General features: G+C 46.3%; 1 protein-coding gene across 1 annotated transcript in view; it reads right to left on the reverse strand.

Moving 5' to 3' along the window:
• LOC103541609 (aryl hydrocarbon receptor-like) overlaps positions 1-25,948 on the reverse strand; it is a 61,137-nt gene extending 35,189 nt beyond the window's left edge. Inside the window, 2 exon segments of the mRNA XM_070598071.1 lie at positions 5,025-5,212; positions 25,291-25,948. Coding sequence (XP_070454172.1) covers positions 5,025-5,043 — 19 coding nt within the window. The 5' untranslated portion in view covers positions 5,044-5,212; positions 25,291-25,948.
• Between the last annotated feature and the right edge of the window lie 1,074 nt (positions 25,949-27,022).

The following is a 27,022-nucleotide window of genomic DNA, read 5'->3' on the forward strand; positions in this document are numbered from 1 at the left end:
TCAGGTAGAATTAGATACGCAACCTAAATAGGTACCCAGGAAGTGTGGGCCGCCTTCCTTCTGCAGACTGTTTCCAGCACTCCATCAGATGTCAATGGCCAGCACATTAGGCTAAAAGCTGGGAGGTTGAACATTTCAGGCCAGGGGTCAGGGATACGTGGGTTCCTAGAATACTCTTGATTACATCTGGCTAAGCAAAGAATTTCTTCCTGTCCTCTTGCAGCATTTCAGCATGATTTGCAAAATAGGCCTAATCACAATTTTCAACTTCTTTCTTGATGACTGAAGAAAATCTGTAAACTATCAAGAGTTAGGAAAAAGCAAAATTCTCAGAGATCACATCAGTTGTGTCCCAGTTTAGTCTTTTTAAGAAATCTTGACACCTCAGCCTTGCCATAGTTCAGCCTTGAAAGTCCATTTAAGACTGTTCCACTGAGATGCTCCGAGGGAGCCACCAACATCACAGACAGGGGCTTAGTGACACCACCGTCTGAGGCAACGTGGTCTTCCTTCTTCCTCATTTTAGAAGCCCATGCAAGTCAGTTTCTCCCAATAGCCAGTGGACTTTGGTGTGGAGAAGCTGCTGTGAGCTGCCCGGCAGTGGCCTCGGGCTTCCTGGGGCAACTTTGGCCTGTATTTCCACCTCCGAGGTTCCGACCACTGAGATTTACTCCCCGCATGTTTTTGTAAAAAGCATGCGTGTATACAGTCGGAGGCCAGCGACATCAAATTATCATGATTATCTCTGGGCGATTGGGTTATAGGTCGGTTTTTATTGTTTTATGGTTTCTTTTTTGTGCATTCCGAGATTTCAGCATTAAACGTGCATTGCTCTGTAAACAAAGGAGCTCCATGCTAAGGAAAAAAGAAAGCTGTTCCTGGTTCAGGTGTTGCTGAACTGTTCCTTCTGTCCTTTCCAGCAGAGCCCTGGCTGTGATGGGGCGGCATCTCTTCTGCCCAGGCCCCCGCTGTGCCAGGCGGCTCATGCCCATCCCCTTGTGGATGACTGCCTCAAAGGGACACGTGAAGGGAGTCCCTGGGAGTCTCAGGGAAACCCTTCCTCGTAAAAGGAGACACAAGCATGGGGGCCGCCTCCTCTGGCCAGCTGGCGTCTGCTCCTAACAGAGGCAGTGGTCTTGGAGACACACAAGGGGACAGAGCCAATAGGCTGAAGCTGGCAGAGCAGACAGGGGAGAGGACTCGGGACCTCCATGTCACCTGGGCCTTCTGCCTCCCTGGGGGATAACGCACTTTTCTTATGTTTTAAGTTGTTTCTTAAGATGAGATGGGTTTCTTTCTAGTCCTTGCAACTCCCAGCTGTGCTGTACTGGGGAGAAACAGATCCAAAGGTCTGGCCTCATCTCCACTTACTGAGAAGCTAGCTCAGGGGGTCTGGGCCAGCTCAGTGGAAGAGAGGACACCCAACCTGGATGACATTCCTGCTGCTGCACTGTTGCAACAAAACTTCAAATCCATCAACAGGAAAATACTATCTTTAAAGCTGTTTTTAATACCAAGATCAGAAAAATTACATTTCCCAGCCTTCCTTGGCGCTAGGTGCCCCCATGACACGAAGATATAAGCTGAAGTTGCCCAGGGATAGTGGAGGTGGGCACCGTCACTTGTTTCTTTTTTCCTTTCTCCTGCCTGGAACACGAGCCTGATGGCAGGAGCCATGAAGCCATCTGGTGACTGAGAGGCATAGGCCAGTAACTTGCAGACCTGGCCCTGGCACCTGTGAGCTCAGATTTAGTGCCAGACAATGCTACCTGTAAAACAGCTCATGTCTTGTCTAGGGGACTGTGGTGACACAGCTGGGGCTGGACCTGACCAAGACAGGTGGTAAAATTTAAAGAGACAGACTGGACAGGTTCATCTCACAGCCCTGAGCTTGACAAGATCATACTCTTACCAAAGTTAAGAAGCATTTCCTGAAGAAGAAAGTGGATTTCTATTTTAATCTTTAATTCTAACTTTAGCCAATCATTAAAAAAAGTATGTCCTTGTTTAGAACATGATGAATTCTGGAGAAAGGGTGGAGACTGGTCCTCCAAGCGCTAAAATGCCCGCAGTCTTTTGAGATGACAGCACATTCTTCTGTCGCTGACACTGTCATCCTCATCTTCGGTCAGAGCCCTTGATGCTGCCCACTCCCCTCCCCACACTGAGTGAGGTCCTGGCTTTTCCTGTGCTGAGTTGTGCTGTGACTTTACATAACAAAGTTGACCACAGCCCTCTGGTCAGGTGCCAGGTTCACTCAGCTGACTGGAGCCTGGGGGTTGGACCCCTATGGGCACTGCCCTCTCCCAGGGATGGAGCAGGTGTCAGAGCAGTTCCCACCTGGCTGGGTGTGCAGGTGGCCTCTCCCCTTAGGTCTGCTGGGTGTGGTGGGCTCACACGAGTGGACGCACCTGCCCTGACCTAGTCTCACCTCTAGGGTGCCAGTCGCCCAAGGGCCCTGCAAGGAGCCTGCCTGCCCTGGACCAACCCAGTGACTCAGTGTATCCCAGGGTGGCTGTCAGTAGCTGGCCTTGGGGCGAGGACCTGTGCCCACCCCAGCAGCCTTTGTCTTGTTACCCAGGGGTGGACTCCCTGCCTCATCTGGCACAGTCTCTGGGCCCCCCCCTCTGGCAGATGGGGCTAAAATGGGTGCCAACTCCCCAGGGTCTGGCCTCCCTCCTCCATTTACTGGATGCTAAATGATAAAGACAAACTGGTACCTGCCCTTTTAGGCAACTTGGAAGGAAAACAAGGAGAGTCAGAGTCACAGAGACTTTGAGGCTGCACAGCCAGAGCTACCAAGGGTGTCATGAGGGGCTGGGGGGTGGGGCAGGGAGAAGAGAGAGTGACAGGGAACATGGGGTGAGGGAGAGGAGAGGATGTGATGGGGAGGCGACACGGGGGAGACATGGTGGGGGGTGAGGAGGGGACATGGGAGGGGAGGGCAGGGGACAAGGTGAGGGTGAGGCAGAGGACAGAGATGTGAGGGCAGGGCCATGAGAGGTCTGGCTTTGGGGGTAGGGGGAGGAAGGCTGAGCCAAGCCTAGAACACAGGCTTTAACAGCCGTCCATCCAGAGCACGAAGGAAGGTTTGAGACCCCAGTCTCAGGCCATGGCAAAAGGAAACTGGGCCCTTGGCGTGGCAGCCCAGGGGATTCCGTGGCTCAGGGAGGCCAGGACCCTGGCAGACAGTGGCACATGTCCTTGTCAGAGCCCTTGTGGGTGTGGACCCTGGGCTCAGCCCTCCCCATGGGCTTGAGGGTCCAACCAGGAATGGGGACAGCTTTCCCAAGCTGGCTCCTGAAATGGCCACGCCTCTCTCCCAGTCTCTCCCCACTCTTGCCCGGATGAGAAATGGACTTGGAGATCACCCATCCCTCTGCCATTCAGAGGAGAGACCCAGCAGAGGAATCTGTACAGTTAGTGGGAGACGCAGGACCCAGAACCACACCTCTGAACAGACCAGAACTTGGACTGGGGTAAAGATCAGGCTGTTTCCACATCAAAGCAGTTCACAACAACGTAAAGAAAGCGGCTATCCAGGGCAGTCCACGGGCACACACGTGCCTGTTTCCTTCAAGCTGTCCTGAGGGGAAATCAGACCCAGAGCAGAGGGTCTGGGGTCCTCACTGCTGTCAGATGCCTGCAGCAGAGCTGAGTGGGTGAGGCAGGCCCCCATGCTCATTGGCCCCATCCAGTGACGTATGGAGGTGGACACAGCCCTTGAGCAGCCCAGGGCAGGCAGCCCGGAGATGGACAGAGGCCGAGCAGAGGAGGCAGGGCAGGCCACTGGGGGCCTTTGTGCACTGAGAGGACTTTGAGGGGCCCTGCGCCTCCCTCCCCTCAAAGGATTTCAGCCCCTGTGGAACTCACATAACGTGAAATCAACCATTTTAAACAGAGCATTCCAGTGGCATTTAGCACATTCAAATGTTGTGCAATCACCACCTCTATTTAGCTCCAACATACTGTCAGCATCCCCCCGAGACAACCCGTATTTGCTCAGCAGTCACTCCCCAAACCCTGCCCCTGCCCCTGGCCAACACCTCAAATGTGCTTGATCATTGTGCAGGCATTCTACATCCTTGTAGCACATGATGAAATAGTTCCTACTTTCCTGCAGTTATCACTGCATTTTCGGCAAAGTTTTATAATTCTCAGTACATTATGAAGGTCAACTGGATCCAATTAGTTTTTGAGTTTCTTTTTTGAGCAGCTATAACAATATGTAATGTTGTCAGGCCAGAGTCTTTCTCTGTTCATCCCTGCAGAGCATGGCCCTCTAGTCACGAAGGGCACATGTTCTCCTCCCCCAGGGGACACAGGAGGCAACAAACTCACCTGTGCTCAGCTGCACTACCCAACTCAAGGGATACAAGTTGCATCTGCAGGAATGGGTTAAAACTATCTATCTTTCAGCAACAACAGTGAATTGGCAAGTAGGACTAGGAAGAGTAGACTGTGCCTATTGATAGAGAATTTTAGAACAGTTTTCCAGAAGATGAGAAGAAATATCCTAGTTCATATCCTGGTTTCAGATAAATGGGCCCTTTGTTCTGAGCCAAAGTTCTTCAAGGTGGCGGAACCATTGGATTCTCAAAAGAAACAACAAAGCAAAGGAAGGAAAGAAGTCAGGCGGTCAGCTAAGGACTTCTGCACATGCCGTTCTGTGGAGAGCCTGGTGCAGGACAGGGCCAGGCAGGGGACCTGTGTCCTTCCATGGAGAGCCTGAGAGACAATGTGGATCCCAGGATTTGCACATCAGGCTGGGCATGCACTGCAGAATCTGTGTTCTAGTTCACCTGCCATACCTGTGTTCTCGTTCACCTGTCCCACCTGTGTTCTGGTTCACCTGTCCCACCTGTGTTCTGGTTCACTGACTACACCTGTGTTGAGCATGGTGCCTTCCACTTCTGCCTGAGATCCAAAGGCAATGGTATAGCTTTTGTCTGAAGGTTCACTCCAAGTGCTTGTGCCTATGGCATCCTCTCACACCTTGTTTTGGAACCACAGCTGCCACTTACCTGTGAAGTAGCTCTTCATCTTCAGGTAGCCCACAATCAGCCTGAGGATGGAGAGCTTGTCGAGCCGGACCTACACATCCTCAGGGAAGGGCAGCAAGTTGGTGAGTTTGCTCAGCTCTTGATTGAGGTGGTCCCGGTGCCGTTTAGAAGGGTTGGACTTAGCTCCCTCTGGAAGCTGTGACTCAGGACTTGGGGGAAGGAGAAAAGTGATCATTATCTCACCTACTCTGTAGTTTCACTCTTGTATCACCCACGGGGCCCCAGCACCACGCCAGGCATTATGTGGCCCAAGTGCCTGGTGTTCTGAGACAGAAACCCTTGTTCTATGGTTTCAGATTCTGCCTGTCCTTAAAGTCCCATTGCAGCTCTGCATTCACTGCCCTCCTGGCCTGGGGGCCCTGGGTGTGAACGAGGCTGCTGCACCCTGCATGTGTGATAGCCCTGGTGGCCCTCAAAGCAGCAGGGGCCCAGGGACTGGCCATCCCTTCCCACTTTCCTGGGGCCTGACACGTTTGCATCCATATGCAATTTTTAAATTAGGAAATCTCTACACAACTATTAACACTGAAAAGACTGAAACTCCATTTAGGAAGCTATAGTTTATTAAGAATTGAGCCTATGCACACACATAAACATATACTCAATACATATACAGATGTATGCTCTCTTCTCTCTCTCTCTTTTCCTCTCTCTGTGTCTGTATTATAAATATACATGTATCACACATACACACGATCTCTCTCCATACACATAAATTAAAAGCATATATATATGTATACACGTATACACACACACACACACACACACATATACATATACTCTTTCTCTATCTAATCTCCCATCACCAAAATGCAGGAAATAATTCCCTTCAGATGTAATAAAAGATTTCAAGTGTAGCTTTGAAAGAATAGCTGCTGGACACTCCCCCCTGGGCACTGCATTCCTGTGTCCCATGCTTACCCCTCAGGGCTCAGCACTGACCCACTGGGTTGGGGTGGGCCGGTTATTATTTCAGAGACCCTCATGAGGAGTTAGTTCTCCAAAGTAGCAAGGCTAAAGCTACTTCCATCAGCTCACCTCCAAAGTACAAGAGTATCACCCTCTAGAGAGCAGTGGCAAGTTTGAAACACTGGTAAGCAAAAGATACACCTTTTTAAAAGGCAAACATTTAGAAGAAAAAATGCTCTACTTAACTTATTCTTTCTAGAGGCAAAAATGAATGAAGCTATTTCTACCTCATTTATAAAAGAAGGTGATGGTTCCCACCTCTCAGGGCTGCTGAGCAGGAAACATCCATCTTGGGCCAGTACACAGCAGGTGCTCAATGCAGGCGCACCTTTTTGTGATAGGATATTAAAACTGCAGCTTCCCAGGGATTCCAGCTGAGCTGACAACACTCCAGGGCATAAGCATAACAAAAGGAGTCTCAAGAACTAGTTTCACAACTCCTGGCCCCAGACTCAGGGGATATAAAAGGGCCAGGAAGAGAAATTTCCCTGGAAGAGGGTTGCACTATGATCCCCACCCCTCTCACTGCTCCCCAAATGGAGCTGGAGAGACTAAGGAGCCTGAGGTCACAGTGGACCAAGCAGGAGAGAGGACCCCGAGAGCTGTCCCAAGTCCTGCTCAGGAACACTCGGGAAAGGTGAGGAGACACCCAGCATTCTTGTGATAAGGAAGAAGCACCCTCCTCCTCTCCTGGGGCCCAGCATGTGTGTGTGTGCATGTGTATCTGTGCATGTGCATGTGCACTTGTGTGTGTGCATGTGTGTGAGACAGGCATTGTCCACCCCCTCCCCCTTGCAAGTAAGTGGCCAGCCCCAAGCGGGGGGTGGGGCCTTAGTGAAGGTAAGAGTTTTAATTGCTCTGGGGAAGCCAGCTTTCTAATTCCTAAACAAGACTTTGCCACTAATGACAACCTGGGGTCTGTCTCTTTATTACACAAGAGTGAGCAGGAAGCATCCTGGAACCTGCCCTGTTTTAACCCAGGACCAGAGGGCAGTGTCTCTGTGAACATTTTGAAAAGCCACTGGGAGACAAGTTGATCACATCACCCAAGGTGGATCAACCTGGTGTGTTGGTGATACATTCTCTCTTCCTCAAGTCCTAGCAGTTTCAGAGCTACCAGCAATTGACTTATAATATTCTTAATTCGAAACTTAATTAAATAGTATTAAGAGGTATATTAACACTCCAGACCAGAAGGAAAATGACAAGCACCCAGAAATCAATCCTGAAGGCACAGAAGTTTACAATCTAGATGACAAAGAATTCAAAATGGCTATCATAAAACAACTCAATGAGAGTTACAAGAAAACTCAGACAATTCAGTGAAATCAGGAATAAAATTAATGAACAGAGGGAATTCTTCACAAATGAGATTGAAACTAAAAAAAATCAGAAAAGTTGGAGATGAAAAACACAATGAATGAGATAAAGAAAAATATAGAGTCCTTACATAACAGAGCTGATATTATGAAGGACAGAATTAGCAATTTAGAGGAGAGAAATATAGAAATGCTTCAGATGGAGGAGGAGAGAGAACTAAGACTAAAAAGAAATGAAGAAATTCTCTGAGAAATATCAGACTCAACTAGGAAATGCAACCTAAGCATTATAGGTATTACAGAGGGAGATGAGAGGGAGAAAGGAGCAGAGAGCTTGTTCAAAGAAATAATAACTGAGAACTTCTCAAACCTGAGGAAGGAGCTGGAATTATAAGTAAATGAAGCCAACAGAACTCCTAATTACATCAATGTAAAAAGACCTTCTCCAAGGCATACAGTAGTAAAACTGGCAAAACTAAATGACAAAGAAAAACATTAAGGGTAGCAAAACAGAAGAAAATAACCTACAAAGGAACCCCCATCAGGCTTTCAGCAGATTTCTCAGAAAGAAACCTTACAGGGTAGGAGAGAGTGGAATGAAATATTCAAAATTCTGAAAGACTAAAGCTTTCAGCCAAGAATACTCTATCTAGTGAAAATATCCTTCAGATATGATAGAGAAATAAAAGCTTTCTCAGATAAACAAAAGCCGAGGGACTTCATAGCCACAAGACTCCACCTACAAGAAATGACCAAGAAGGCCCTCATATCCAGAAAAAAAAAAAAAAAGAAAGAAATGGATTACAAAGCCCTGAGTAAGGAGATAAATAGGCAGACAAAATGAAAATTGCAGCTCTCTATCAGAACAGGTTAGCAAACACTTAATTATAACATTAAAGACAAAGATGAAAAACATCAAAAATAACTAAAATCACTTCATTTTAATCACAAACTCACAACACAAAACAGAATAAGTTGTGACAACAATAACTTACACAGGGAAGAAGAAAGGGATGGAAATTGCTTAGAGTAAGGAAATAAGAGGCTATCAGAAAATGGACAATCTCATTTATGAGATCTTTTAAACAAACCTCATAGTAACCACTAAACAAAAAATCAGAACAAATGATAAATAAAGAGAAAACTGAGAAAACCATCATAGAGAACCAACAAACTGAATTGGCAGTCGGAAATACATGGGATGAGAAACAAGGAAAATACAGAACAACCAGAAAACAAGTGATAAAATGGCAGTATTAAGCCTTCATATGTCAATAACCACTCTAAATGTAAATGGATTGAATTCTCCAATCAAAAGACACAGAGTGGCTGGCTGGATTAAAAATCAAGACCCAACAATATGCTGCCTCCAGGAAACACATCATAGCTCTAAAGACAAACACAGGCTCAGAGTGAAGAGATGGAAGATGATACTCCAAGCTAATGGTAAACAAAAAAAGAAAGAAAGTAGGTGTTTCCACACTTATATCAGACAAAGTAGACTTCAAGAAAAAAAGGCAATGAGAGACAAAGAGGGGCAGTATATGATGATAAAAGGAACACTCCACCAAGAGGACATAATGATTATAAATATATATATGCACCTAACACAGGTGCACCAAAGTACATAAAGCTATTCACAGACTTGAAAGGAGATATTAACAACAACACAAGAATAGTAGGGGACCTTAACACCTCACTTACACCAATGGATAGATCATCCAGACAGAAGTCAACAAGGAAATAGTGGAATAAACAAAAAAATAGACCAGATGGACATTATGTGTGTGTGTGTGTGTATAGATAGATAGATAGATAGATAGAACAAAACAGCAGAATACACATTCTTCTCAAGTGCACATGGAACATTCTCAAAGATAGACCATATGTTGGGAAATAAGGTCTTAATAAACTTAAGAAGACTAAAATCATATGAAGCATCTTTTCCGACCATAATGCTATGAAAATAGAAATCAACTACAATAAAAAAGCTGAGTAAGTGACAGGCGGAGATTAAACAACATGTTGCTGAACAACCAATGGATCACTGAGGAAATTAAAGGAGAAATCAAAAAGTATGTGGAGATAAATGAAAATGAAAATACACCATACCAACTCATATGGGATGCAGCAAAAGTGATCCTAATGTCAAATAAGCAATCTTAAGCTACACCTAACAAAACTGGAAAAAGAACAAAAAAAGCCCAAAGTCAGCAGAAGGAGAGAAATAATAAAAATTAGAGCAGAAACAAATGAAATTGAAACAGTAGAAAAATCAATGAAACTAAGAGCTGGTTCTTTGAGAACCTAAACAAAATTGACAAACCCTTAGCCAAACTCTAAAAAAGAAAGATAAAAGCCTCAAATAAATACAATTAGAAATGAAAGAGGAGAAATTACAATGCATACCACAGAGATACAAAGGATTATAAGAGAATACTATGAAAAACTATATGCCAACAAATTGGACAATCTAGAAGAAATGGACAAATTCTTAGACTCATACAATCTCCCAAAACTGAATCAAGAAAAAATAGAGAATCTGAATAGACCAATCACAAGTGAAGAAATTGAAACAGTAATCAACGCACCCCCCCCCCCCCGCCCCCCAAAATAAAAGTCCAGGACCAGATGGCTTCTCTGGAGAATTCTACCAAACATTCAAAGAAGATTTAATACCTATTCTTCTCAAAATATTCCAAAAAACTGAAGAAGACAGAACACTTCCTAACACATTCTACAAGGCCAGCATCACCCTGATCCCAAAGCTAGACAAGGAAAACAAAAAAGGAAAATTATAGGCCAATATTGCTGATGAACATAGATACAAAAATCCTTAACAAAATATTGGCAAACAAAATACAGCAATACATTAAAAGGATCATACGCTATGATCAAATGAGATTTAATGCAGGATGCAGGGATGGTTTGACATCTGCAAATCAATCAATGTGATACATCACAATAACAAAATGAAGAATAAAAACCACATGATCATCTCAATAGATGCAGAGAAAGCATTTGACAAGATCCAACATCTATTTATGATAAAACTCTCGACAATCTCATAGCCAACATCATACTTAATGGGGCAAAACTGAAAGCCATCCCTCTGAGAACAGGAATGAGACAAGGGTTCCCACTCTCACCACTCTTATTCAACATAGTACTGGAGGCTTTGGATAGGGCAATTAGGCAAGAAAAAGAAATAAAAGGTATCCAAATTGGTAATGAAGAAGTGAAACTCTTGCTGTTTGCAGAGGACATGATTCTATATATAGAAAACTGTAAAGAATCCATCAGAAAACTATTAGAAATGATCAACAGCTACAGCAAACTAGCAAGGTACAAAATCAACTTACAAAAATCAGTTGCATTTCTGTACTCTAATAATGAACTAACAGAAAGAGAACTCAGGAATACAATCTCATTTACAATTGCAAAAAAAGAATAAAATATCTAGGAATAAATTTAACCAATGAGTTGAAAGACCTATACGATGAAAACTACAAGACATTATTGAAAGAAATCAATGTTGACATAAAGACATGGAAAGATACTCCATGCACATGGATTGGAAGAATAAACAGTTGAGATGTCCATACTACCTGAAGCAATCTACAGATTCAATGAAATCCTATCAGAATCCCAATGACATTCTTCATGGAAATAGACCAAAGAATCCTAAAATTCATATGAGGCAACAAAAGACCCCGAATAACTAAGGCAATCCTGAGATAAAAGAACAAAGCTTGAGGTATCACAATCCTGACTTCAAAATATACTACAAAGCTATAGTAATCAAAACAGCATAGTACTGGTACAAAAACAGACACATAGATCATGGAACAGAATTGAAAGCCCAGAAGTAAAAACACACATCCATGGACAGCAAGTATTTGACAAAGCAGCTAAGAACATACAGTGTAGAAAGGAAAGTCTCTTCAATAAATGGTGTTGGGAAAACTGGACAGCTACATGCAACAGAATGAAAGTAGATCATTATCTTATGCCATACACAAAAATTAACTCAAAATGGATGAAAGACTTGAAAGTGAAACAATAAAACTCCTAGAAGAAAATATAGGCAGTACACTCTTTGACACTGCTCTTAGAAGGATCTTTTTGAATACCCTGTCTACTTGGACAAGGGAACCAAATGAAAAAAATAAATAAATGGGACGTTATCAGACTAAAGAGCTTCCTCAAGAAAAAGGAAACCAGGAACCAAATGAAAAGACAACCCAACAACTGGGAGAAAATATTTGCAAATCATTTATTTGACAAGGGGTTAATCTCCAATATATAAAGAACTCACACAACTCAACAACAAAAAACCAAACAACCTGATCAAAAAATGGACAGAGGACATGAACATTCTTCCAAAGAAGTTATACAGATGACCAAGAGGCACATGAGAAGATGTTCAACATGACTAATCACTAGGAAAATGAAAACCAAAACTACAATGAGATAGCACCTTAAACCCTTTAGAATGGCTGTAATTACCAAGACAAAAAATAACAAATGTTGGAGAGGATATAGAGAAAAAGGAATCCTCATACACTGCTGGTGGGAATGCAGACTGATATAGCCACTATGGAAAACAGTATGGAGATTTCTCAAAAAATTAAAAATAGAAATACCATACCACCTAGATATCCCACTACTGGGTGTTTATCCAAAGAACCTGAAATTAACAATTCAAAGAGACTTATGCACCCCTATGTTCACTGCAGCATTATTCACAATAGCTAAGACATGGAAGCAACCCAAGTGCCCACCGACTGATGAATGGATAAAGATGATGTGGTATATATACACAATGGAATACTACTCAGCCATAAAAAAGGACAAAATTTGCAACAACATGGATGGATCTTGAGGTATTATGTTAAGCAAAATAAGCCAGACACAGAAAGACAAACAGCATATGATTTCATGCAAACACATAGAGAAAGAGAACAGCTTAGTGGTTACCAGAGGGGAAAGGGGCTGTGGGTTGGGCATAAGGGATAAAGGGGCACATATAAATGGTGACTGACAAATAATAATGTACAACTGAAATTTCCCAATGTTATAAACTATTATGACCTCAATAAAAAAAACTTAAATACTTAAGCTTGCACTTTCAACATTCTGTGTCAGAAATATCAATCCTCTTTAGGGAGGCTGTGCCAGCTGAAGTTTTCAGGGCAGAGTTGTGGAGAGCAAAGAGCTATGTGGAAAGGGTGCTCTGGAAATCAAAACTGGTTCCCTGAATGTTTGATTGTGTACTAAGCTGCACATAACTATGGTGAGATTCCACGAGGTGGGGTAAATGATAACTGCCTTGTAAAGAATAAATACTGCAGGCTCTAAGATGAAAAATTCAGAGTTCACCCAAACCTGGGTGACATTCAAGTTCTTACCAGCCAGTGTGCAGATACTGGGTGAAGGCCCAGGACACTCAGTGGTGACCTCAGAAGGGCCCCACCTTCGTAATAGGGTTCAATTATCCCTAGAGTAAAGCCTACTCTAGACCTCCACAGAAATGCGTAAAATGAGGCTCAAACATTTCCAGTTACTAATCTACAAGCAATTTAACTGCCTGCATGAAAAAGTCAAATGCTCACTAAAAGAAGGTAAAAAATCTAGACACTGTAACATTCCCAGTGTCCACCATCCAATTAAAAAGTACTAGATATGAAAAGAAGCCTGAAAATGTGAATCACAATGAGGAAAAGTCAGTCTGTAAAATCAAACTCAGAAACGACAGGTATAAAGCAATAGATAAAGACTTTGAAACATCTATTTAACTATGTTCAAGGATTTAAAGCAAGGCATGAACATAATGAGGAGAGAGATGGAAGTTATAGAAAAAACATATGAAACTTCTGGAGATGAAAAAGCGCAATATCGGAAATGAAAAATTCATGGGATGGGTTTAATAGGTAAGACTCTGTAGAAGGAAACATGAGTGAACTTGGAGACATAGCAATGGAAATCATCTGAACTGAAGCACAGAGAGAAAAAAGGCTGAAAAAATTAGCAGAGCTGAGGAGAAGATCAAGTAGTCTAAAATCCTTGCAGGTGAAGTCTCTAGAAGGGTGGGCTAAAAAATATTTGAGGCTATAATCACTGAAGAATCTCCAGATTTGACAAAAATGGCAAAAACAGACATCTAAGAAACTCAATGAAACTCAGCAAGATAAGCATGCATGCGTGTGTGCACACAGACACACACGGGTACATCATAATCAAATTACTGAAAGCCAGTGATGGAGAGGAAGATCTTAAAAGCAGCCAGAGAAAAAAGACACCTTATAGACAGATGAATGAGGACAGAATGAATGCTAACTTCTCATCAGACAGAATGCAAGCCAAAAGACAAGGGGATGACATATTTAATGTACTGAAAAGAGGAAACTGTTAACTCAGAATTCCACATCTGGAGAAAAGATCCTTCAAAAATGAGGGCAAAATAAAGCCATTTTTAGACAAACAACAGTTTAGAGACTGTGTCTCTGGAAGATCTGAGCTACAACGAGTATTTCAGCAGGCTCTGCAAGCTGAATGAAAACGATACTAGGTAGAAATGTGAATCTCCATGAAAGGATGAATAATACCAGAGATGACAAAAATGAGGATAAATACTTAAAATTTAATGATTTTAATTTATTTAAAAGATAACTGACTACTTAAAGAAGAAATAGCATTGTACTGTGGGATCTATAACATACGTAGAAGTAAAACGCATGAAAACAGCAGCATGAGAGATGGGAAGGGAAATAACAGCATTGTACTGTGGGATCTATAACATACGTAGAAGTAAAATGTATGAAAACAGCAGCATGAGAGATGGGAAGGGAAACGGACGCATATTGCTGGGAGGCGTCTACATTATCCACAAAGCAGGATAAGGCTATCTGAAGACAAGTGGTAATAAGTTAAGATTTATTTTGCAACCTTTATGGCAACCGCTGAAAAGACAAAACAGGGAAGTACAGGTAAAAACCCACTAAAAAGGAGATACATGAGATACTAAAAATATTCAATTCAAAGGAAGGAAGGAAAAGAGGAAAAATAAAAACAAAGAACAGATGGAACAAACAGAAAACAAATAATGACATGGTCGACTTAAGGTCAATCTACTGGTAACTGCAAAAATGTAAACAAGTAGAGAATATCAGACTGGCTGAAAAGACAGAACTGAATATCGTGGTGTCCGGAAGAAAAGCAATTTAAATGTAAAGACACAGGTTCAAAGTAAAAGGATTGAAAAAGACATAACATGTACACACTGATAATAAGAAAGTTGGAGTGGCTATATTGTCAGACAAAGAACACTTACCAGAGATAAAGAGGGATATTTTCATAATATTAAAAGGTCATAACTATCCTAAATATGTATATGCATATAATAATGGAGTTTCAAAATATGTGAAGGAACAAATGACATAACTGCCAGGGGAAACAGACAAACCCATAATTAGAGTTGGGGACTTCAACACTGTTCTCTCAGTAACTGACAGAACAAATTGTTAAAAAGTTATTAAGATACACAAGACACGAACTACCCTATCCTCCAACTTAATATGATTGACATTTATAGAACACGATACCCAACAACTGCAGGTTATAGATTCTTTTCATGCACACATGGAGATTCACCACGGTAGACCATACACTGGGCTGTAAAACAAGTCTCAGTACATTTAAATGGACTGAAATCAGACAGAGTATGTTCTCAAGACCACAACACTATTTAGAAATAAGTAACAAAAGATATCTGAAAAAAATCCTCAAATATTTGAAAATTAACACACTTTTAAATAACTCATAAACCAAAGAAGAAATCAAAAGGGAAATAAGAAAATACCTAAATGGACATGCCAAAATTTCTGGGGCTCATTGACAGCAATATGTAGAGGCAAAATTATAGTCTTACTTGTACAAGTAAAGGAGAAAGTTTTACAATTGATGATCCAAGCTTCCACCTTAAGAAACTAGAAAAACCTGATCAAACTACGCCCAAAGTATGTAGAAGGAGGGAAATAATAAAGATAAAAGCAGAACAGTGAAACAGAAAATGGAAGAAATCAATGAAATCAAAATCTTGGAAAGTGTCAGTAAAATTGATAATCATCTAGCTAGAGTAATCAATCCCCCAAAAGAGAAAATGCAAATTACCAGTAGAAATGAAAGAGAGGAAATAACTGTAGAACCTACAGGCATTAAAAGGAGAAGATCTTCACGACCTTACAACATGCAAAGATTTCTTGAATGGGTCATAAAAAACACTAAAAATAACAGAAAAAGATGGATAAACTGGACCTCAACAAAAGTGAGAAACTGAAAAGGCAAGACACAGACTAGGAGAAAATATGTACAATATACATAGCTGAAAAAAGGAATTGTATCTAGAATAGATAAAGGACTTTTACTAACCAGTTAGAAATGGGCGAATACTTTGAATAGACACTTCACTAAAGAAGATATACTAATGCTGAAAAAGCATATGACATCATAGGTAACATCATAATTCATCAGAGAAATTAAAATGAAAATAATAAGTTATCTGTACGCAAACACTAGAATGGCTAAAATTAAAAGACTGACAACAGCAAGTGTCAGAAGAGATTTGGAGCAACTGGAACTCTTGTTCGTGGGAAAACTTTCACAGTTTCTTAAACTGTTAACCATGACCTAGCAATTCCACTCCTAGGTACTTATTGGAATGAAATGAAAATATATGTCCACAAAAAGCCTTATACAAGAATAAGCACTTTATTGTAGCACTTTATTCATAATGACCAAAAACTGGAATCAGCCCAGATGTCCACCTATAGAGGAATGGATTAAAAAACCCGCAGTCTATTAATAAAATGAACTACTTGGCCATGAAAAGGAACAAATCACCGATACATGCAGTAACATGGACGACTCTCAGGAGGTCTTGGGGCACTGGACAAGGTGCGTTTCTAACAAGCTCCCAGGTGACCTTCTGTGGCTGCCTGGAACCACACCTGAGCACCTCTGCTCTAAGGAAGACGTGCAGGTTGTCAGGGGCTGATCTGCGTCCCCCAAGTTCACGTACTGAAGCCCTAGCCCTAGCACCTCAGAATGTGACTGTGTCTGGAGAGGATTTAGAAAGTGGTTAACTGGGCCCTAATCCAATCTGACTGGTGTCCTTAGAAGAGAAAATCTGGAGACACAAAAAGACACCAGGCGTGTGCTTGTGCAGAGGAAAGACCACGTGAGGGCACAGCAGGAAGACGGCCGTCTGCACGCCAAGGAGAGAGGCCTCAGGAGGAACCAGCCCTGCTGACACCTGGATCTTGGGCGTCCAGCCTCCAGAACTGAGAGAGAATAAACTGTTGTTCAAGCCGCCCACTTTGTGCTGCCTTCTTACGATAGCCCCAGCAAAATAATACTTAGATATATTCTTAGAATTAATAATAGAGTTTAATAAAGCTGCTGGATAAAAAAATCAATACTCACAAAAGAAACACATTCTTATATGTCAGCAACAATCAATTGGAAAATGAATTTCGAAAAATATACCCTTTAAATTACCATAAAAGTAAAAAATGGGGGCCAGTCATGTGGCCGAGTGGTTAAGTTCGCACGCTCTGTTGCGGCAGCCCAGGCTTTCGCTGGTTCGGATCCTGGGCGTGGACACGGCACCACTCATCAGGCCACGCTGAGGTGGTGTCCCACGTGCCACAACTGGAAGGACCCACAACTAAAATATACAACTGTGTACTGGGGGGATTTGGGGAGAAAAAGCAGAAAGAAAAAAAAAATAGATTGGCAACAGTTGTTAGCTCAAGTGCCAATCTTTAAAAAAAAAAAGTAAAAAATGTTTAGGAGTAAATATATCATAAGATATGCAAGACCTGTACAGAGAAATTTATAAAATTCAAAGAAAGTTGTTTAAAAACACCTGACTACATGGAGAGAGAGACCATGCTCATTAACAGGGGGCATCATCAAGGTAAAGATGCTGAGTTTCCCCAGAAGTTTGCAGATTCGATGCAGTTTCATGAAAAATCCCCAGAGGCTTCACTTTTGTTTCTGTTTTGTGTTTTGTGTGCGCTTGTGGAACCTGACAAGATGATTCTCAAGTTGATGTGGATAAGCAGAGACCGCAAGAGTGAGATATTCCTGAAGGCAAAGAAGCACGTGCAGAACATGAGGACTCAGAGCGAAGCTAGAGCCTTGATCGCAGTCTGGCCTTGGGGAGGAACAGACTGACAGTGCGCGGGGACACCCAGTGCCTAGAGGAGCCCCGACTCAAGACAGGATGGGAATGGTAAGGGCAGGGACTCTTACACACCATGACAAAAATATGTCAATGTGGACCATGGGCTTGAAGTGTGAACAGCCAAACGGAAATTTCAGCTAACGGCATAGGAGACTTCAGACGTTGTGGTATGGAAGGGTAGTTTAAGCAAGACAAAAAAGTTCTAACTGCAAAGGAACAGACTGATATGTTCTAATGGATTTAAAATAAGAACTTCTGATCATCAGAAATACTATGAAGAGGTTTAAAAGACAAGCCACAACCACGAGAAGACGTAACAGCGGAGTGCTTTGGTGGTTAGGAAGAGCTGTCTGAGGCCTCGGTGCCCCTCAGTCTGCCCATCACTGAACTCCCAGCGATGAGAAGGTGCTGACTTCTCTCTGGCATAAAAAAGTCAGGTGTTATCACTTTCAAAATTATTTAAAAATGCACAAAATATAAAGGTTCACAATGTTAAAACATTCATGTTCCAGGATCCTAGATACTCCCCCACCCGCCAGGGCCCCTCCATCCTGACTTCTAACCATGAATGTTTTTGCCTGTGTGTGAAGCTGCAGAGAGGAAATTGCCCATTGCGAACTTGTTGGTGTTTGGCTCCTTTTGCCCAACATTTTGTCTGAGAAATTCACTGTGTTTTGCACACGGTAACAATTTGCTCATTCTCCTTCATTATTTTCTCATCATTTTGTAGGAGCTATTTTCCTTTAAGGATATTAATCCTTTATCATACATGTTGTAAATTTCATTTGCATCTTAATTCTGTTGACAGTGTTTATGTATTAATATTATCTCCATTTTGATGTTTTTCTTTCTTTTTAAAAGTTGTCTATCACCTGACCATTGTAAGAAAAATTTGAAATTCTAGTACAATCATTCAAAAGCTCCTCACTGGAGATGACAACTGCTCATGTTTCAGTGCCCTCCCCAACTTTGTCCCATGTAAACACACACAGATGAGTACTGTTAATAAGACTGAGGTCATCCTCTGTGAATATATCCCTCTTTGCTGAGCATCTACCAGAGGCCTGGCGCAGAGTCTGTGGGGGGAGCTGGAGGTCATGGAGGAGGAAACAGAGAAAGGAGATGCAGGTGATGCTGACAGGTCGGGGCAGAGAACGGTCTTCTTGAGAAGAGACCTGTAGCTGAGGGTGGGCTCGAAGATAGTGCTGGGTGTGGAGGGAGGACTTACAGCGAGAAGTGCTCTGCCTGCCTTCCTGAGGAGACGGAGAGGGGGAAGGGAAGCAGGGGGAGGCTGTGGGAGGGTGAAGGCAGCGACGGTCAGCAGCTTCAGGTTCATTTCTAGGTGGAATGGAGAGTGGCTGCTTAATGGGTACAGGGTTTCCTTTTGGGGTGATGAAAATGTTCTGGATTTAGACAGTGACGGTGGTCGCACAACATTGTGAATGTACTAAATGCCACTGAACTGATGGCTAAAATGGTAAATTTTACATGTATTTTACCTGAATTAAAAACCAAAAGACTCATCAGGCCACAGTGTGCAGAACAAACCAGAGGAGGTTAAAGTAGAAGACGGAGGGCTGTGCAGAAGCTCCTGAAAAAGTCCAGGAAGGTAGGGCGGAGGCCACGGCCGTGGGAAGACAGGCAGACTGGATGTGTCTTAGCGGCAGAATCTGCAGGCTTCGCCATTGTTACGGTTGGGCAGGCTGGGGAGGGGAGGGAGGTAAGGAAGAGCCCTGCTTAAGTTTGGACATGCCACATTTGAGCTCCTGTGAGATATCTGAGGGCAGATGTCAGCATGTTTGCTCAGGCCAAGGACCTTGGTAACCTCCTGGATTCCTATGCATCAGACCTCATGTCCAATTAGTCAGCAAACCTGTCTGCATTTCCTTCAGGAGATGTGCAGACAGAGCCTGGCCATTCTTCACCCTCCATGGATTCCCCTGGCCCATGCCACTGGGGCCTCTTCAGAGCCCCAAGGAGCCCCTTGCTGCCCTCCTGGCTTCCCCCTCACCCCCGTCCCACTCCCTAAAGCAGCTAGAGAGATTCAATGTCACCATTCCCTTGCCCAGAACCTCCACTGACTCCTACTTCTCAAGCCCTCATCTCCCTGCTTCCATGTGCACTTAGCTCCAGCCTCGCCCCAGGCCAGACCCAGGGCCTTTGCACTCACCTTCCCTCTGCCTGGAGAGCTCCTCTCCCACATGGCCTGTATCATGCCTTGTCATGTGTTCGTTTTGCTTATTTGTTTATCTCTCCTCTAGGGTATAAGCCACCCGAGGGCAGGTTTCTGTTTTGTTTTATGCTGGATTACCCATGTCCAGAACAGGGTCTGGCAGAGTCAGTGCTCAGAAAGAATCTGTCAAATGAGTGAGTGAGTAAAGTTTCTATCTCCTCCCCTTTCCTTGTACTCTACTGTTCCTAACATAGTAGCCCTTATTTCCCTGCCTCATGGCTGCCATGTGGCTGCAGCTCTGGCATTGCATCTGCATCCCAGATGGAAGAAGAGGGCCACTTGGCCACGCCTGTCCCTTTGGATCAGGACAGTAGATGCTTTCCCAGAATTCACAGCAGATTTCCACTTCGGTCTCATTGGCCGGACAAGGTCACATGTCTACCCTCAGCAGCAAGGAAGCCCAGGAAACGGGGAGACAGTGTTGCCATGACAGGCTGTGACTGTCCCAGTCCATGGCCTGGGCTGACCACTCTGCTGCCCAAACCTGATGGAGATCTGACCCTGGGGAGAGGGAGGCGGAGACTGGGACCCTGCCGCAGTGTCCGCCCCTGTGGCAGCCCTGTTTGATGGCTGAGATCCTCACCCCTTCACTGAGGGCCGAGTGCTGGTTGAGACAGAGACTTTCCTGCAAGTCACACTAGCTGCAGCTTGTCCTCTGCGTGCCGTGACTAAAGAAGCCTGTCAAACTGGAAAGCTCAGCTCAAAGAGATTTCTAAATTCACCAAAAGAAGTGTGAAGTGAAAGAGTAGAGTGCCCATCGTTCCTCCCCCTGCCTGGGCGACCCCACAGCCCCTGATCCTTCCCATTAACCGGCTCTCACCTCTACTTCACAAAGGAAGACAAAACCTGTGAGGACAGGGGGCTGCATGCCAGTCCCTGACTTCTGCCACCCTCTGGACCCCACGTCAGACCCTCCCCCATGGATGGGCCCTCCTCTGTCAGCAGCCTTCACACTTCTCCTTTCCTGGAAGGAGACCTCAGGCTGCTCTGATGAGCAAATCCAGCTCCTGTTGGTATTTGTACAAATTCTGAGAGTTTGATGAGAAAATATGGTCTAAGAATGCGTCCCTCACATGCTATGAAAAACAAAGTTGTTTTAATCCCAAAGAGAAGTTGCTGCACAGATACTCAATTACAAAAGAAACATATCTATTTAACAGGAAAACTGGAAGCATATGTGAAAGTTAGAGAAGAGAATCATGGAATCATAGCCAAAAAAAGGGTATTTCATGCAGAGAAAATGTCTGATGGATGAGTGAAACAAGTGTGCTTGGCCCTAATGGTGCAGCTCACAAGCCACAGCTCTGACCACGCAGGAACTCAGCCAGGAGGAGTCTCTAATGATGTAGTCAGTTCCTGTAAGGAAGTTGGTGGTGCAAGACACCAGGACTTGACTTTGCACAGATTTGTGACTTTAGACTGAGGCTGACTTGCAACTACACTCATAGACACCATCAATGCAGGGGCCTGAAAGTGTTTAAACTCTCAGTGATCCCAAATTCAACTGGCACCACTTCCCCATAATGGTTGCTGTAACTGAGGGGGATTTGTTAGTTGTCCAGAGATTTCAAACTCCTGCTAAATTCAGCAAATGGAATAGAGCACAGGGCAGCAGCACAGAAGAGAGATGAAAGAGACGTGGTCCCGGCCCCAGACGCTCATGATGCTCTGTGTGGAGGTGCTGAGCTGAGCAGAGAAGGGGTGTCCCAGTCGGTGGTGGGCAGGAGCCCGGCAACATGGGAGGCAGAGGATCAGGGCTGGGTCCTGGAGAGTGGTGTCCACCCCCCCAGAGCCTGGTCTCCTCAAGGGTGAGTCCAATGGGGGGTCTTTGGGGGCGCATACAGGCACTTCAGAGCCAGGCTGGGCTGGGGAGGAGAGACTGGGGCAAGGAGACCAGTGAGGGTAAGAAAGGTGGGATGTGGGAAAGCAGGAAAGGAGGGAGGGAGACCAACTGAGCGAGGCCATCCTGGTGGGCAGAGGGCACGGCACAAACAGTAGGAAGCAAAGGTCAAGGGAAGGAGTGCACAGGTGGAGCAGGGTCATGTGGCAGGAAGGGAGATGGTGGGTCAGGACAAGGAGCAGTAGGGCTGGAAGAGGCCCACCACCTAAGGAGGTGGCCAGGACAGGGGCTGAGGCTCTGTGCCTGTGGGAAGGTGAGTCCTGTTCCTTCACAATGCAAGGAAAAGAGGGGCCTCCCTGTGAGTGGTGGAGGCCTCGGGGATCCCTTCAGTGAAGAAAAGCTGGGATGTCGCCTCTCAGGACATGGATCAGCAGAGGGTGGCCCAGTCGGGAAGAAGAAGGCATGTAGGCTGGCCCTCTGGGAGCCGCTGGACAAGAGCCCGGGGGAGGGGCGGGCTGGAGTCAGAACCAGTTTTCAAGGCCCTGAAGTTCTCAGTAGTTCTCAGCGTGGCAGATGCACTTCAGAGGCAGCGGGCCTTCTACATCAAGGAGTACACCCCAGGCTGCACCCTTCCAGGGAGCCTACTAACAGGGCTCCTCCTGCCCAGACCACACTCCTCGCTGCCAGTCCACCTGCCTGGGAGCCGGAGGAAAGACCAGCACCTGTGTGCTCTGGTGACATTGAATTAAAATCAGCAGCTCCTGAGCTGAGGCAACCCAGCACTTCCCATGTGAGGGCCATGTGTCTCCGGGGGCGGGGGCGGGGGCTCTAGTGCTCAGTCCCAGGGGCCAGCCAAATCTCATAGATTTAAACGGCAGACCGAGGAGGAGATTGCAGTGCTGTCAGCAACACCTCCAGGTTGACAAAATGGGGCAGCAGAAGTCTCCAGAGCATCTTGAAAAGACTATTGGGAACAGGTGCTGGCAGCTGCTTCCTGTTCTACAAACCTCCCCAAGGCTCTGTTTCAAAGCAGTTTATGCAGATTTAACAGATGAATCCACCCAAAGTCCTTTCAGTTAGTTACGTCTTCCAGCACCCTAATTCTTTCAAATGTAAAACAAAATCATCCCCATTTCTACATAACACAGTGACAGAAAACACAGACTAAAATTGTTGGCAAACCACACAAAGCTGGCACAAGTTTCTACCTTGTGGAGTCAGCATGTAACGGCAGGAGACCGCCAGACATAGGGGAAGGCGGCTTGAGCAGGTGCCACACGGACTCTCCCATCAGCTGTGACCCAGTTTCGGGGGAGGACCAGCCGGCCAAAGGGGTGGGGAGGGAGCTCAGTAGTTCAACCTCCCCTCCAGCTCCTCGAGCCTGCTTGCCAGGCAGCCCTGTCCCAGGAGGCCTGCCCCGGCCTGCCAGCAGGATCCCAGCCTCTTCAATAAGCCAAAGAGAGGGGCCACGGAGGAAGGCTGGGTCTAAGCAAGGCAGCCGGGTAAGTCCCCTCACACCTAGCGTGGGTGCCTCAGCTATCAGAGGGCAATGATGATAGAGGTCCCTACATCCCAGGTTGCCTGAGGGTCAAGTACAACAGCACATTTGGAATGATTCTAAAAACAAGAGAAATGAGAAAGACATTATTTCACTAGATGACTCAGTTAGCCGACAACCACTGTGCCGTCCCACACCCTGCAAACTCCCAACACGTGAGGTCTGCAGCTCAGGGGCTCCCCCAAGCCGGGCCCTTTGCTCCCACCAGGTGAGCTGTGCACTAATCAATAATCATTGCCCAAAGTCCCCAGACATTTTATGTCAGGTCTTCTTGTTATAATCATTAGCCAAATGAGGGCACAGTGTCCAAGAAAACTCCGCTGGATGCTTTGGAAAGAGTCAATGAAACCTGATTGAAAAGAAAAGTAAGCGTTGAATTAGGTGTTAGTGCAAGACATGGGCGAAAACTGTTTCAGATCTCGATTGTGGCACAAGCTCTTTGAATTGTAGATGGTGCACTGTGGGAGTGACTCGTGTACTAAGATAGAAGAGGACCTCACCAGCATCACCAGATTGGCAAACTGATATAAGCTGATGTTTTCTCTTAAAATACGTAAGGTAGGGGCCACCCCTGGAGTACTGGTTAAGTTCTGTATGCTCTGCTTTGGCGGCCTGGGTTCAGAGCCTGGGTGCAGACCTACATATAAAGTGGCAGTGACCCACATATAAAGTGGAGGAAGACTGGCACAGATGTTAGTTCAGGGCTAATCTTCCTCAGCGAAAAAAAAGATAAGTAAGGTATTTGCAACACTCTTAGGGAGCAACCCCCACCCCCATTTTAAACACCTTTTCCAATTAACCAAGGATTACTGGTTCCACTGCCTGGGAAAAACCCGAACTTCTGACGAGCTTAGTTCTCCGATACTTATGCTTATGCTCCTACTGAGAAGTTTCAGGTTATTTTTAAAATTGTGGTAAAATACACATAACATAAATTTTGCTATTTTAACCATTTTAAGTGTATCACTCAGTGGCACTAAGTACACTCACCATGTTGTGTAACCGTCAACACCATCTGGTTCCAGAAGTTTTTATCACCAAAGGAAACCCCTCCCCACTCCCATCCCTTGGAAACCACCAATCTACCTTCAGTCTCAGGATTTATCTATTCTGGACATTTCTTATATATGGAATCTTGGGATATTTGCCCTTTTGTATCTGGTTTCTTTCTTGGCATTCTATATACTTTAAAATTAAATGGAATTAGAATCGACATTTCGAGCTCTTTTGGAAATTCCTCAGACACAGACCCGCTTTCGGGCGCTGAGAACCTTGCGCCCTGGGGGCTGTGCTGCGGTATGCTCCCCGCCGCCGTCACCGCGTCGGCGGGAGGCGCTCTGAAGACCGACCGCGAGAAGACCCGCAGATTTCCGGCCCAAGGACTCTGCCCAAGGAGTGTCCCCTCCACAGACTTCCCATTGATTGTCCTCAGGAACATCTGCCCAACCCCAGGGGCCACCCTCGCCATCTCCACACAGATCTCTCAGGCCAGACCTGAGGAGCCGTGGAGGGGGCCTGCCCGCGCTGAGCCCAGGGTCCGGGCGGGGCCTCGGGCATCCTCTCCCTAAATGAGGTGGGGGTTGCCCATACCCGCAAGACCTCTCCCTTCTCATTCCCAGGCTGAGACTCGGGACGCCCTGCCCCTGCGGGGTGTGCTCCCGGTAACCCCAGCCCTAGTCCTGGGCGCGGGCCGGAGGGCGCAGAGCGCAGACGCCGGAGACCCCGGCGCGACCCTCCCAGAAAACAAACGTCGTCAGCCGGACCTCAGGCCTGAAGGTTAAAAACCGACAGCAGGCGTCGGGGGCGGGAGGGGGAGTCTTTAAAACGAAACCCGTCCTCCCTGCCGACTCTCCGTGCTGGATACCCCGGCGGTCAGCGCCGCGGAGACCTCGGGACTCGCCGCCCCCTGACTCCCGCCACGGACGCGGAGTGGGGGGCCTCCGGGTGGCGGGCGGACGCCACACTCCTCCCCCCAAAACACCTTGGGCCGGGCCGCCCAGGACCCCGGCCCCCCGCCCCTCGTCACCCCCTCGTCGCCCCTGGCCCGCCGCCCGGGTACCTCTTGCGCATCGGCTTTCTTCTCTTCTTCACCGCGTACTTGCCCCCGGCGGACAGCATGGTGCCCGCGGGCGGCCGCACAAAGGGGCGCGGGCCCGGGGCGTCGCCGCCCGGCACCGGGGAGGGTGGGCCGGTCCACTCCCGGGGGGTCGCCAGCCCCGAGGTCCTGGCCGTGGCCGTGCAGGCCGGGACACCTGGGAGGGTCTGCGCTGACTCCCTCTGGAGCCGGAAAGCGCGGGCGCCGGGGGCGAGGGGACGCGCGTTTGCCGGCCTCGCCCTCGGTATGAGGACCAGCGGCGCAGACTGTCCGGCGGGGGGAGGCGGTCTCTGTCCAGACAGATGCAGGTGTGCTCCTCAGTAGATGTGTGCGGCACTCGCAAGTGGCGAGTCAGAGCAACACCAGGCTAATTTGGAAAGCGCGCGCCTCCGAGGACGACGGACGAACCCCAGCCGGAGGTGGGTGAAGCCCTTGTCCCCACGCGCGGCCCCTCCCCTCCGTGTGTCCTTCCCTCAATAAAAATCCAGGACCCAAGCCGACTCCCTCCTCACGCAGCGTCCACCCTGAACTGTGCTCCCGGGGAAGGGAGGTCCCAGTCCCCTTGGCGTCGGGGGAGACGCGTCGGCGGAGCGCAAACGCGGGGACAAGGAGCCCCTGGAACGTGGGTGGGTGCGGGGACCCGCCCCGCGTGGCCGCACAACACGCGGGCCCCCTCCAGCGGACCTGCCTGGATAGTCTGGCTCAGGTCACGGTGAATCCTGGCCAAGACCCGGCCCAGAAAGCGAAGGCCCCTGTGGGTGCATATTTCTGTGCCCACGAGCCTTTATTTATGCTTAAACGTGCTGGATGCGTGTAGGTGCGTGAGATGCTTGCGCGCTTTTCGGAGCGGAGTCTTATATAAAGAATGGAATTGCCTCTGGTCCTTCCGCCGCCGGGGGTGACAGGTGGGATGCCATTACCCTGGGGTGGCTCTTCCCTCTTTTCCGAGGTCAGGTCGTGTTTACGTCATTCCAGGGCCCCTGACTCAGGACTGAAACTGCTCAGTTTGACAAGAAGTACTTTTATTTTCATTAACGTCCTAGTATTTGTAAAATGGACAATAATCAACGACAGTTAAAAAAAAAAAAACAACCCAGTAATAAAATATATTAGTGACTCTAGATTCTCCAGAAAGCGCAAGTGTTTTCACATCAGCATCAGATTCCCGCTAAGTTTTATGAAGTCAGTTGGACAAGCGGGGACAAAAACATCGGCATGAAAGATGCCGGGTGAACCTGTGTCCGGAGAGTACTTTGGAGTCAGCTCAAAACAGGGAGGGCTGCGCTTTCCGAAACCTTGTCAGTAGACTCTCACCTGCAGGGAGAGGAGTCTGGGGAGGCAGCTGAGGAGACAGAGCTTGGCAGGAAAGGGACATCATGCCCCCAGGATGAGAAGCCTCCGTACAGCCTGTTTATGGCCACAGAGGGAGACCCCCAAAGGAGGCAAGAAAGTCGCGGTGACCGCACGGAGACCGGCACTCCCTCTTCCCAGGTCCTCCTCTCTCTTTGTAATCCTTCTTCCCTCTCTTCCTGGGTGAATGGAAGGTCAAATCTCAACAGAATCTGGGAAGGCATTTCACGGTCTGTCCTTAACAAAGGGCAGTGAGGGTCCAGGGATCAGAAAACTTCACTGATCAGGTGGACCCCTTCCCTTGGCCTCAGCGTCCTTGTCTCTACAGTGAGGGTGCTGACAAAGT

The sequence above is a fragment of the Equus przewalskii genome, chromosome 27 (assembly GCF_037783145.1).
Source record: "Equus przewalskii isolate Varuska chromosome 27, EquPr2, whole genome shotgun sequence".
NCBI classification, from domain to species: Eukaryota; Metazoa; Chordata; class Mammalia; order Perissodactyla; family Equidae; genus Equus; species Equus przewalskii.